Source organism: Malaclemys terrapin, chromosome 15 (assembly GCF_027887155.1).
Source record: "Malaclemys terrapin pileata isolate rMalTer1 chromosome 15, rMalTer1.hap1, whole genome shotgun sequence".
In the NCBI taxonomy this organism is placed as follows: Eukaryota; Metazoa; Chordata; order Testudines; family Emydidae; genus Malaclemys; species Malaclemys terrapin.
Window position 1 is genome coordinate 34,645,641 of NC_071519.1, and position 14,012 is coordinate 34,659,652.

General features: G+C 50.2%; 1 protein-coding gene across 3 annotated transcripts in view; it reads right to left on the minus strand.

Moving 5' to 3' along the window:
* BCL9L (BCL9 like) overlaps positions 1-14,012 on the minus strand; it is a 102,950-nt gene that overhangs the window by 25,982 nt on the left and 62,956 nt on the right. For 2 of the 3 annotated variants that reach the window (XM_054005372.1, XM_054005370.1), the window contains exons 2-3: positions 6,542-6,920; positions 1,868-1,990 (exon numbers count right to left, since the gene is read on the minus strand). In XM_054005372.1, the coding sequence (XP_053861347.1) occupies positions 1,868-1,990; positions 6,542-6,842 (424 nt within the window). In that variant the 5' untranslated portion in view covers positions 6,843-6,920. Of the gene's footprint in view, positions 1-1,867; positions 1,991-6,541; positions 6,921-7,632; positions 7,670-14,012 lie in introns of those variants that run through there. The other variant, XM_054005371.1, reaches the window with a different exon arrangement.

Here is a 14,012-nt window from a genome sequence, read left to right on the forward strand (position 1 = left end):
AGAGTGGTTTCATGTGACTAGAGCTTGTGATACTGCATCTATTTGCTTCTGTTGATGATGTTGTCTCCATTAAGAGATTTGAGTGGGCAATCTTCCTGGCTGAAGGTACTATTGCTTTCTTGATTCCATCATCCTCTTAGACCTCCATTCTCAAAGGACATTTGTATCTTTTCACAGAGAGAGAGAGAGAGAGCCAGTACGATTGAGCACCTTGCCTTGATGTTTGTTGCAATGTGCTCTTAGCTATTCTGAGGTTAGCACATATTTCAGGAGAGGGGTTCATGTTGTAGTGGATATACAGCATGCATTTTGCTTCAATAACTGGAAGCATACTTCAGAGTATGTGGCAAACCAGTCTTTACCATGTACAGTCTTTTTACTGAAAGCTAAGATTGCAGCTATGTGGATGGAGAAGATAACAACGTGAGTCCCTTATGTCAAATTGGGAGCCTGGGTTGGAGAGGGTGTGGGGGAGGTATTCATGGCTAAAAGCGTCTGGAGTTTTAAGAAATACAAACCATCATGAATATTGATCTAGGAAAATCTCCTCTATCATTTTAGGGGCAATTGCTCTGATTCATAAACTCTTAGCTTCACACTTTTCTTAATGTTCCAGTTTTACCATGTTCCAGTTGCTGTGAGCAGAATTTAAACACAATTCTGGAGAGAAAGGGAAGTGAATGGGATAGATTGATCCAGGGAAACAAATCTAGCTTTTTCTTCCAGCAGCTGGGGAACTTGTCTGTTGGGAAAGCCATTGGCAGCATGAAGAGTGAGAATGTGAAGGATGGACCCAAATGGACCTGACCCAGCTGCCTCAAAAATATTTTCACTTCCACAGTTTGAAAACAGTTGAATTCAAGATGCAACAAATCAAAGGATTTTGCTGTTTCTGGAAGGCAGGAGGGACCTTCAGTTTGTTCACAACCCACCCCCACACAGACATGTCAGATCACTGTGCTATTTATTAGGCCGAGGGACGTGCCTCAGCTTCCAGCTAAACAAAAAATGACACTTTTTTTAACATATGGGTGGGGAGGGAGGACCGAGACGGGGGAAATGAGGAAGCGGAGGCTTAAAAGTCACATGAAACCTATTGATAAAACGTCACCATTCCCCAGAGACTTACAATAAAAACCGTCAGGGCCTCAGAGCAAGCTTTTAACTTGATTTAAAGCCTTGATCAGAAATTAAGGTAGTGTGCAGTGCACTCTGGTTAACTCAGCCCTGTCCAGATTCTTGGCAGGCCCTGAGCATTTCCCTCGATGCCAGAGCACAACCGCCTGCAGGCAGGGTTGTAGTGACTCCAGAGTGGATGGTCCGACAGTACAGTGTGAACAGGGATCTAAATCCATGCGGGAGGCACTCTCTGCAGCACAGCGCTCACAGAACATGATGAACTCTGTGCATGCACACTGGCCTGCAAAACAGCACTGAAGCCAAGTCAGTGCCAGCCATGCACAACAGCCCAGCGTGGCCAGCCCACCTGTCATGGGGGTTGGGGGGGAATGTCCCCTCATGGAGACAGGGCCAAGAGGGCTGGGGGACTGATCCAGTCCCATATCACACACCGACCCCTCCTACCCTCACACTGCATTCAACAATCCTCCAGCACACTACCACCTAAACCACACTGCACAAAATCCACCTGCAGAGCACCATACCACACCTCCCTCACAATACATACACACTGTGTGCAATACCACAACCCTGCAGTATCAACACACGCCTCACCAAGTGCCCTGTTAAGCCAGCAGACAGCTTCTTCTGGGAGCCTTTGGTTGCCATCGCTGCCGTCTCTGACAGACTCCAGGGCAGGAACTAGGCATGCAGTGATCTCGGGGCTGTTTGGGGAGGGGATACTCACTGTGTGTGCTGCTGATGGGTTTGTCGTCCTCCTCGCTGTCCGGGCCTGAGCACCATTCGTCCCCGCTGTATGGCTGTTTCCTCTCCAGCACACACCGACGCTTGCTGCGGGGAGCCACCTCACCTGCAATGGGATAGAACCTGTCAGAAAGCGGAGAGTGCCACGGCACAGCCATGGACTGAGTAGGCTGGGGCTCTGCCCCACCATCTCCTGGCACTTAGGGTCATGCTAGCAAAACCAGCCGGGGGAGTCCAATGAACAGAGGGGCAGATGTACAAGAGTTCAGCTCCCTGTGACAGGCGTCACCCTGGCCCTGACAACCAGCCTCTATCTGCATCTTGCACTAAACCACAGCAATCCCACCCAGCATGGAGCCATGTGGACTCCTGCCCCATGACTGAACAGCCCTACGTGGGTCAGAAGCCCTGCTATCCCCAAATAATGCAGGACTTGCATCGAGTCTCCCTCCCTACATTGCACAACTTGGAAGCAGCATTTCCATCCCTGCCCAGAGACCATTGGCTGAACTGTGATGTGTCTGCAGCAAGGCCCTGGTTGTGCTGCGGGTGAGGACCTGCTAGCATGGCTTTGCAAAGAGGCATTTAGCTGTCAGAGCCCAGGCTGGGAACCTGCTACCAGGACCCGTTCTCCAATGCAGTCATTCCTCACCTATGGGGGGGGATGGGATCACAGCCTGAGCTGGGTCCAAACTGCTGCCACAGAACTGTTTAAAACAGTGGGAGATTGTTTGTCAGGGATCTGGAAGCTTTTGCTGGAGCCCCAGCACCGTCCCGGAGCTGCGACCCAGACATTAGCCAGGGGAGGCAAAGCTGCTGCTGGAGTGCTGATCAGGAAACCTCCCATCTCTGCCATTCACAAGAGCTCAGTCTGGCACAACAGACTGACATGGGGGCTCATTAAAGGCCTGTCAACTCCCATCTCCCTGCTGGCTGCAGCAGAATTGTTCCCAGCAGGGTCCCACCCAGAGGTTTGCCCTGAGTAGCAGAAATGTGCCAAGCAATGGGGCTCCTACCCTCCCTTTGGGAGACGATACCGCAGCCTGAGCCATCTCACTGAGTGGGCACTTTCCTGGCATCCAGCCCAAATTTTCCCCTCTCAGTCTCAGCCAAGTTCTTCTCCCTTATTGCTCCTGCTCTAACTCCCCTCCCTGCATGGGGTTCACATTCCCCAGCTCTCCTCCCAGCCAGACACAATGAGTGCTCTCCCTTGACATCTTGGCCTCAGCATTTAGACTCTCTCCCCAGAGGCCTGAATCTGCAGCCGTGTATGGTGACTGGCAGGGAGAAATGCACCACTGGTTTTCATACAAGAAAAATCACTAACCACCCCTTCCTGCCCCCAGAAAACGGCAACTAGTTCCAATCAGAGCAGAATTAAAGGGGAAGGGGGGGGCAGGGACATGATTGCAAAAAACAACCATAGAAGCTCAGCTAGGCCAAAGCAACAGGTACATGCTGCACTGGGGCAGGGATGTAGCTTTTGCCCCAGAGATGGCTTCCTGCCTCATGGATTCAATGGTCTCTCAACAAGGCAGCAACAGGCAGGAGAGCAGTGTGTCCCTCTCCCAGGGTTTTGTCACGTTCGGAACCTGGCCTGTTCCATTCCACCATCATCAGAACATAAGAACGGCCATACTGGGTCAGACCAAGTCCATCTAGCCCAGTATCCTGTAATCCGACAATGGCTAGTGCTTCAGAGGCACAGAATGAACAGAATAGGCAATTATCAAATGATCCATCCCCCTGTCGTCCAGTCTCAGCTTCTGGGAGTCAGAAACTTAGGGATATCCAGAATGTGGGGTTGTGACCCTGACCATCTTGGCTAATAGCCAGTTTTGGATCTATTCTCCATGAACTTATCTATTCTTTTTTGAACCCAGTTATACTTTTGGCCTTCACAGCATCCCTGGAAATCAGTTCCACAGGTGTCCAAGACCACCCAGCAGGCAGGAGGAAAGAGTAACATACAGCAAGGATCAGCATTGCCAACCCAGCATCCATGGGTTTTTTTGGAGGCGGTTGGGGGTGCGGGTTGAGCCTTGTATTCACATCAGCCCATCCATGGTATGTGACCAGGAGAGAGAGCTCTGCACATATCTTTGCTAGTAAGCATCCTCGCCAACTGCCTCAGAGGATGAATCTCAGGCTGCAGCTCTATAAACACAAGCAGCTTGGAATACGAGATACTTTATTATTCTTTGAAAGGAATCCATATACCTAGAGCCCTACCACATTCACGGCCATGAAAAACGTGTCACGGGCCGCGAAATCTGGTCTTGTGTGTGCTTTTACCCTATACTATACAAATTTCACAGGGGAGACCAACATTTCTCAAACTGAGGGTCTCACCTAAAAGGGAGTTGCGGGGAGGGTCGCAGTATTGCCACCCTTACTTCTGCGCTGCCTTCAGAACTGGGCAGCCAGAGCGCGGCGGCTATTGGCCAGGTGCCCAGCTCTGAAGGCAGCGCCCCGCCAGCAGCAATGCAAAAATAAAGGTGGCAATACCATACCATGCCACCCGTACTTCTGTGCTGCTGCCTTCAGAGTTGGGTGGCTGGAGAGTGGCAGCTGCTGACTGAAGGCCCAGCTCTGCAGGCAGGAGTGCAGAAGTAAGGGTGGCAATACCATACCAGGCTTACTTCTGCGCTGGTGGTGGTGGTGCTACCTTCAGAGTGGGTTCCCAGCCAGCTGCCACTGCTCTCCAGCTGCTCAGCTCTGAAGGCAATGCCACCACCAGCAGCAGCACAGGTAAGGGTAGCAGAACCACATCCCCCTACAATAACTTTGCAACACACACACCCCCACAACTCCTTTTTGGGTCAGGACTCCTACAATTACAATACTGTGAAATTTCAAATTTAATAGTTGAAATAATGAAATTTATTATTTTAAAATCCTATGACTGTGAAATTGACCAAAACAGACTGTGAATTTGGTAGGGCCCTACATATACTCAAATGCTACCTGGCTCCTGCTGCGAGCGAGGGAAGGCTTTGGCACTAAGCCCAAGGTTGCGGGGCAGAGATTTCCAGGGGTGGAAATGGAAGGGAGATTTAGGGCCATTTGAGGGATTGGTGCCATAATACCCTGCTATTTTATGATACTTGTACACTGAAGATCTCAAAGCAGTTTGCAAGACTGGTATTGTCCCCATTACACAGAGGGATAGACTGAGGCTCAGAGATGGGGGAAAGATTTGCCTAAAGTCACACAGGGTGTCAGTGTCAGAGCCAGGAATAGAACCCAGGAGTGGTGACTTCCAGTCCTCTGCTGTAACCCCCAAGACATCACACCCTCATTGAGCCTCTTACACAGAACAGTATTTAGAGGCCAGAATCAAGATAGACATCAGTGAGCTGTAGCTGAATTGGGAGGCCAAAGAACTTACATAGGAGAATCAGGCATTCTGATTTTAATAATTTTAATTTTAATAATTCACCTGTTCAAATTAATGTTTCAGTACACTGAGCCAAAAGCATAGTTGGATTCAATAAAGGATTGAACATTTACATGGATAATGAGAACATCCCCATCCCATTAGCTAGGGCTATGAACTCTCACATTCCAGGGGATTAGCCAACCTCCCACTGTCACTGAGGAAGAAACCTTCCTTTTAAGCAGGACATAGTCTATAATGGTGTTTCTTGCACCTTCCTCTGAAGTAGCTGGCACTGGCCATGGTCAGGGACAAGACATTGGGCTGGATGCAGCTCTGGTCCAAGCCAGCCCGCCAGTTTCTATGTTCCTATAGAAACCTAAACAGATCTTTGATCATGAGACATGCTGGAATATGGGCCAGAGCAGCAGTGCTACTCCTGGGAAGAGCAGCTCCAGGCTACCAGGTGTAAAGATTGCCCCTAAAAGGAACCAAGGATACTGCCTGAGGTTCTCACTTTGCAATTCACTGGCAAAATGTTCCCAGGTCTGCTGTGGTGAGTGTCACATGCAGCCCTTTGGCACAGTGCTCTGCAGTGCCCAACAAGCTGTGGGAGGCTGGTTAGAACAGGGAAGCCAATGGTCAGGAAGTACTGACTCAGCCCTTTTCCAGAAACCATGTGATTTAACTCAGAAGTCATCCACTGCAAACAAAACCACTAACTCTTCAACCAGTGACCCTCACAGCAACTCCCTCTAACTAAGGCTAGGCAGAAACAAAACAGCTGCAAGGGCACCACAAAGAGTCAGATCTTTGGCAACAGCAATTAGACAATTAACAAAACCTGTCTCAGTTCTGTGCTTGGAATCTGCACTATTAGGGGATTTTCACCACAACTCCTGATGACATGCTGCAGCTCACTAGGGCCCTAAAAGCAAGTACAAAACGGAGCCCAGTATGGGGTATGTAGGGTGTCTGGGGTGACGCTGCCAACCAGTGCAATCCAAGCATTCCCCAGCAGAAGGTGCTGTGAGGAGTAGTGTAGGAACACAGGCCATGAGTGAACTCACAGTTATTCCAGCACCACCTGCAGGGAGAGGGCAGCCCAAGGGTGCAGGAGCACAGGCTTAGTAGGGGAGCTCCTAGCTAGCCCAGCAGGGGCACTGCAGGATCACAGGCTGCAGGGAAGGCTCTTAGCTGTTCCACACCCAGTTCCCACTAGGATGCGAGGGACAGTTCAGAGAGAATCTCTCCAAGGCAAAGGTTTTTGAGAATTACCTTTCGATTCCGTGTCCAGTGAGGGGGTGCTGGCTTCCCGCTGCTCTCCTGAGTCCACCGAGATGCTTCGTTCCCGTTTCACTTTGCCCTTCAAGGACCCAAAGTTTGGGACAGCGTTCTGGCTGTTTTTCAGTCCAGAGTTGCCAGGAGAAATCTGATTGGCTTTGCTGCCATGATTTCCCGCCCCCACGCCCTTAGACCCCAGGTTGCAGGTGGGTCCTTGGCTCACATTATGGTGCTGAGACTGGGTGCTGCTGTTACTTGTCTTTCCATGATTGGTCAGTTTATTGTCAGGGTGCATTTGATTGGCTAAAACTTCTGGCAGCGACAGTGGAGGGAGCTCCAAGTCCCTGCTGTTGCTTCCCTTTGGTCAAAACACCTGCAAAAAGAGAAAGCAACCAATAAACCTCTGTGCTTTACATGCCTACCCCACCAGGAGTGCCTGTGGGCCTCCCCGCAAGCCTTCCAGGGTGCCCACAGCCCAAGTGCCTCCTCCCCTCCCTCCATCGAGGGTGCTTGCACCCCTTGTGCCTGTCCCCCATCCCAACTGAAAGTGTCTGTACCCACACCTACCACTATAAGTAGAGTCATGTGTGGATACGAAGTTTATATTCGTATCTGCTCTGCAATCCACAAACATAGTCCATGGATATCCTCAACCCCGCAGATTTGCAGGGTTCTAACTTTTAGCAAAGCCCAGCATGCCCAGTTCAGTAGTCTTGGCACATTACACATTACTAAGGATGGACACAAAATTCTACATTCTGGGTCATCCCATGACACCACCTCTTCACCCCCCCCAAAAATAAGCTTTGCAGGCCTTTTTGCCAGGAATAATGGGATTCACACAGTAATATTTTCTAAATTGCCTATTTAAATGCTACATTGGGGACCCAGGAGATCACAACTGTCACTATGCTGCATATCTGGCTGCGTGGATCTTCAAGGTGGCAGCAGGATAAATCAGGCCCTGACCATTTGAGCTAAAGGAGAAGCCTCCTTTGCTAGAAACAGTAGATCTATGACACACAGAGAAGCAATTCCACCAAGTAGAGGCAGGTATACAAAAACATGCAGGCATATATACCCACCAATTCAATACGGTATGAATAAAATGGGGCTATTTTCACTCAAAGCTTGTCCTCTCTTGAATGGAAGGACATCCAACACAATTCTTCCACACTTTCAGACAGATGTGTGTGGATAAATTGGAGAAAGTCCAGAGGAGAGCAACAAAGATGATTAAAGGTCTCTAGAAAACATGCCCTACAAGGAAGGATTTGGAAAAAAAAAAAAAAAAAAAGCTTTATTTAGTCTGGAGAAGAGAAGACTGAGGGGGGGGGGGACATGATTACAGTCTTCAAGTAGGTAACAGGTTGTTATAAAGAGCAGGGTGATAGATTGTTCTCCTTAACCACTGAGGACAGGACAAGAAGCAATGGGTTTAAATTGCACCAAGGGAGATTTAGGTTAGACTTTAGGAAAAACTTTCTGTCAGGGTAGTTAAGCACTGTAACAAGTTACCTAGGGAGGTGGTGCAATCTCCGTCTTTGGAGGTTTTTAAGAGCAAGTTAGACAAACTCCTGTCAGGGATGGTCTAGATAATACTTAGTCCTGCCTTAGTGCAGAGACCTGGACTAGAGGACCTATCGAGATCCCTTCCAGTCCTACGTTTCTAAGATTTTGCAGGTGTTTCCCAGAGTACAGAACAAATTTGTACAGTGAACAGAAATACAGAGCCCTCAGGGCCTTAGCACCCCAAATCCTACTGCCCATTTCTCAGCCAGCCCCAGTTGTTGCTAGTACTGAAAGAGCCTTTCCAGTGCTTTGCAAAACACACGAGACATGATGCCTACCAGTCAGCATGTGGTTCAACCAGATGGACAAGAGGTAACAACCCAGCCTACTGAGGGGAGGGATGCAGTGGGGGAGAAATCCAGGGAGGGCAGAGAGAGCTGTTCTGAGCAGGAATTAATGAACAAGGCTGAGGGAAGGAGGCAGTGGGATGGATGGAGGAGTGGGGGGCAGAGGGATAAGAGAGAGGCAGAAGTGGGAGCAGGCAGAGGAACCAGCCAGCCAAGCAACAATCACTGCTCTTGTAGGGGGCAAAGCGGTAGCTTTAGCACCCGCTACAATGGCCTGAGACAGGAATGCTTGATGGATGGGAAAAGCTCCATACCAACCAGAACTTCCAGCTGGATGTTGTGGTGCAGCATGGGGCTGCCAGGGATAATGGGGTGAGGTCTTCACCACACCAGACCTTGGGCACAGTTCTCTAGATAGCCCCACAGGGTGCTTAGAGGGAAGACGGGAGCAAAGGGCACATATGGGAGGCTGGGGAGCAGCAGGTGTGTGTGTGTGTGTGGTTTGTTCAGGAAATGCAGATTCAGCCTTTATTCAGCATCTATTTGACTTAACACAGGACTCTTCCACCCATATCCTCATCCCGTCCCTGGAGCTCTCCCGTGTCTCTGCCCTGGGTGCTGGGATAAGGAGTCTTGCGGTGACTGGAATGAGATGCCAGGTATTTGCTGGGTCCATTATCTGCTCTGGGGAGCCATGGAGCACCACTCACAATTCAATGGGCTGCCTAGGCAGCTGCAGCCTGCATCCCTCATGGCTTGTCATTGTTCCCTGCATGCAACAAACAACGGCTCACTTTAGCAGGGAGCAATAACCCCAATGAGGCCAGAGTAAATGCAGTACCACAATGGGAGGAGAGGAAGAGGCAAGTGCACTCAGAGTCACCCAGGCAGAGACAGGGGAAGCAAGTGAAAGGGAGTGGTGTCTTCCCCTGCCCCGTGCTCCTGACAAACCACCAGCAGTGTGAGATGGCTCCTGCACTTGAGAAAGGAACAGGGCAAAGTGTATCCAAACTCTCCATGAGAAGTACCCTGCATACTGTGCCAGGATCTTCCAGAGACACACCCCATGTCCCTCTGCTGTGTTGGCCCTAAAGCTACAGACACTCCCCTTCACTCCGTTTTTACTTCTTGGGGGGAGCCTCCAGCCATCTGTTCGTGGAAGCTGCTGTGGTGTTCTCTGCTTGTTCAGCTCTGTTAAACTCTCTACCCTGCCCACAAAGGAGCCTCCTCCCGTGCATAGGCAAAGAGATCACCCCACCACACCACACACAGGATACCAGCCCTTCTGCCTGGGCTCTGCTGCATGATGCCGGGCTGCCCTACCCATACGCTGAATACAGCTATTTCTGCCAGCCAGGGACCAGAAGTGGTGGGCACCAACCCAAACCCCAGGGCTCTAAATAGAACTGAATCAGCTCAGCAGTGGGATGGATGCCCTTTCTGACCTGCTCAGAGTGGACCTGGGGACACGCAATGGGGAAAAGCCAAGTCCCACTCCACTGCAGCAGGATGTTGGACCTTGAACAAGATGCAGCAAAGCAGCCAGTCTGCCTGCTGCAGATCTGTGCTGTCCAAGAGACAGGAACAGCCTAGGGGTCAGGTCAGCCAGGACCCAAACTCAGGCAACCTGCCACCAGTTCCCCCATAACCCCTGCAAGTCCCATCACAGTTTTGTGCCTCCGTTTCCCCATCTGTAAAATGTGGGATGATAGCACCTGCCTTGCCAATGGGTGTGAGATCAAACCAGATGGGACTCAGAGGCCTGCAAGTGCAGTGCTGCCACACAGCCTGCCCAAGCATTTCTAGTTAGTGAAGTGAGATCCCTCCTGCACCATTTGGCCTATCACTGCTTCCTAACTAGCAAGTCATTAGTGGCTCCCTCCTCCTCCTTATCCCCACACACCTAGCAGAGGGCTCTGCTTTAGCCTAGAGGAAGATGGTGAGCCATGGTGCTGATTAATTTTCACAGCACATAAGGGAGTAGCTAGCCCTTTAAGTGTCAGCCAGTCTCGCTTGCTTGCTCTCTCTCTCTAGGGACCTATTAATAGCAGCTGGAAAGATCACATCACTCTCTGGATATTTATACCCCTCATTCCACACTAGGAGAGATTTATGTCAGTGCTGCTGTCCCAGTGCCTGGCCAATTGCTCTATCTAACTGCTTGCCGGGGGAGGGGAGCAGAACAGGGAAGGAGACACTGGGAGGATGAGCGAAGAGGAGGAGAAGGTCCATATGGTGCAAACTGCAGCATTAAGCACACAGGCTGCCTGCAGGGAGCCCTCATCCCCTCTGGAAGCTGCTATTGCTGCCAGACGGCATTCCAGAAAGCAAGCCCTGCAGCAGTTCCTGCTGCTGGTGGCCTGGAGCCTTTGCCTACTGCTGAGAGATCCCAGAAAGCCAGCAGTCTATACAGCACATTACACTACAGCCCTGAGGGTCACACACTTGACTTGAGGCTGGGGCTCCACTGGCAGGCAGAGAGATGATGCCATCCTTCCTCTCAGTAGCCATCCCCTTGTGCACAGCATGCAGGATGCTTTGAGATCAGCAGGGTATCCAAAGTTTCACATAGACACAGCACCTCATTGAAATGGATCTCAAAGTGCTTCACCAAGTACACACCCAGCAGCACCAGGATACTGCCAGTTCAGGGAGGTGGGAGAGCACAGTACTGTATGCGTCAGTGATGGGGGGAATCATGGCCAAGGACTGGAGTGTAAACTTCTACTCCTAGGAAATGTGCCTAGGCTTGGTGACACTTAATGACCATCCAGGGCAGAGAAGAGGACCTTGGTTTAAAGGCTGAGTTCACAAATCACACATACCCACTAAGCTGCGAGTACTTTTGGGGGCGGGGGTAGGTCTGAGTCAGCCTTGCTAGAACCCAAACCCATGGGTTCTGGAGAGTCTAGGTGCTTGAGACCCACCAGCCATCCCATCCAAGCAGGCTTGAAAGTCCCTAGAGACAAGACAAGGAACACTTCAAACGGGGAGATTCTCTCATAAAAGCCCCAATGCTTGGAACATTTCCATTGTCCATGGGTGACAAAACCAGTGAGCAGACTGACTTGATCACTATGGATTCTGCTGATAGGCTCCACAGGGGCTGGGGCCTGTGCTGCCAGCTCAAGGGCACAGCTGACTAGAGAAATGCCCACTGTTCTCACTTCAGTCATTAACCCTCTGGCTGCCCCTCTGAACTGCACAGCACCAGGACAGAGTGCTCGTGGTCCAGGCAAGAGTCAGCTCCGCCAAGCACAGACAAAAGTGGGACAGAGCCGCTCGCAAAGAATGGAGACAGCACCATCCCGGTGGTTACAGGGCTTCTGTGGGTGATGCAGTGAACCTGCTATATAGACAGCCCTTTTAGCAATAATAAAATCATTAAAATAGTGAAGGGGAAAGGTAATGTTTAAATTAAAAAGTTAACAAAAACGATTTACATCCTGCATGCACAACAGAGATCCACATACCAGGCCACCCCAGAGGCACCCCAGCCAGGCACAGACAAAGACATTCCCCACAGACACTGTGTCCATATCATACTAAGACACGGAAATTGTCTGAGCAGTAGCCATAGTTTCCTTCCGAGTCTCCCACAGCTTGGACTTTGTGCTTGGAGGGGGAACTATCTGCTGTGTTTGGCAGAGGAGTTAGAGAGGACTCTGTTTGCTGCTGTTTATTAGGCCATGCTGCCTTTGGGGATGGGTTCTCTCAGATCTCACTGGCATTGAGAGGCATTTGGATATGAGGTGCCCTGTAAATAAAAGTTCCCCATTGCAAGGGATTCTCCAGAGCAGAATCCTGGTTCCTTCCAGCCCAGCTCCATTCTAGGGCAATTAGCAAAGCCCCTACCAGGCCATGCCTGGACTTGGAAAATAAGTCATATTTTAAAATGTGTTAGCTAACACATGTTAACATTAGTGTAGACTAGGATGGAACAACCCTGGGGGGCCTAGTGACCACCATTGCCAGTGAGCTGCCCCCATCTGCCTGGTCAAGCCATGGCTTCAGAAGATTTCTCTTTAGATCAGGCATTTGCCTCAGTTCCCTCCCCCTTAGTTACAGAATCAGGTGAGTTTTGTGCTCATGAAAGGTTATCACCATCTCCCTGAGCCAAACACAGTGTAGATAGCCACACACAGCTCTCTGATGCCTCCTCAACCTTGACCAGCAGCCCCCTACCAATTCCAGCCCTGGGCTTCCCACACACCGCTTTGTCAGTGCCCCTTGATACCAACCAGCAGCCCCTGTTATTTCAGCCCATGGCTCCTCCCTCCCTCAACACTGCCAAACCCCAATCCTGAGTCAAGCCCCCCTGCTAATCCAGGGAGGTTCTCCTACTCACATTCTAACTAAGTCTGTCCTCCCTTAGTTTGTGAGATCCAACAGGATTGCAGCCAGAAGTGACTGCCTGCAAGTTTTTACAGTGCCTTCGGTAGTAGCAACAGTTGCATCCTGTTGAAGATACATAGAGAGATAAGCCACTTCCCCCATCAATCTCTCTGCAGGGAGATGATGGACTTCTGGGTAAGGGGCAGATGAGGAGTTTAGGGAAATTGCCCAGCAGATATGTTAAACATCTGGACCATGGAAAGTGCCTACATGGACCCAGGGTGACAAATGACCCAAAATATCCCTGGAAAGGACACATCAAAGAGAATGAGGCTGCACAGAAATGTGGCTACCTTGACAATTACTGACAAGACAGCAGGTTTAGCAGAAACCTTACCCTTACCTGGCAACTTTAAAGACAGCAGCAACTTTTGATTCCTAGTTGTTAAAGCAAGGAGCCAGGACTCCTGGGTTCTATTACTGGCTCTGCCACTGTCTTGTTGAGTGACCTTGACCAAGACACTTCATGTCTATGTGCCTCAGTGTCGCCATCAGTAAACGGAGATGATAACCTAGTGTGCTAAGGGATAAGTGAAGCTTAATAAATGCCTCTACAGCCTTTTGAGATGCTAAATGCAAAACATCACAGGCAAATATTTGGTTCTCTGCACACTCAAAAAGCCGCAGACCTAAATCAAAAGACCTTTAGACAGGAAAAAAAAAAAAAGCTGGTTTCAATAAGTCTCTTGCAGTCTCAGTTTGATCGATAGAGGAGGAGGAGGAGGAGGAAACTCCAGGCTGAGGAGTGAACCTGACACACACTCAGTCCCGGAATTGCTAGCTGATATTTCAAGCAACTTGAAACCCTGGTGTGTTCTCGGAGGAGTTTCTGGTGAATCATGCTCCTGCTCATACTGAAAGGAGGATAACACAGATTCCTGACGCAGCCACAAGAACGCAGAGGCTCCCCCGCCCCCCATCTCCAGAAAGAGCAGGGAAGCCACCCAGCAGCCAATCCGCCTGCCCTGCTACTTCCACATTTCAGTGCAGACTGACACCACTGCAGTGCAATCCTTCAGTCACACCAGCCAGCAAGAGGGGAGCGCACGGCGCACTGACACAGCAACAGCGAGAAAGGAAGCAGGGAAAACCAAAAAACAAGACAATTAGAGAAGGAAGGAGACTGACCATGTCAGTGACACCTCTCTACCCGTCAGCAAGGAGACACTTGGTCAAGAAGTCATAACAGGCCAGAGTAAATCTGGAGTTAC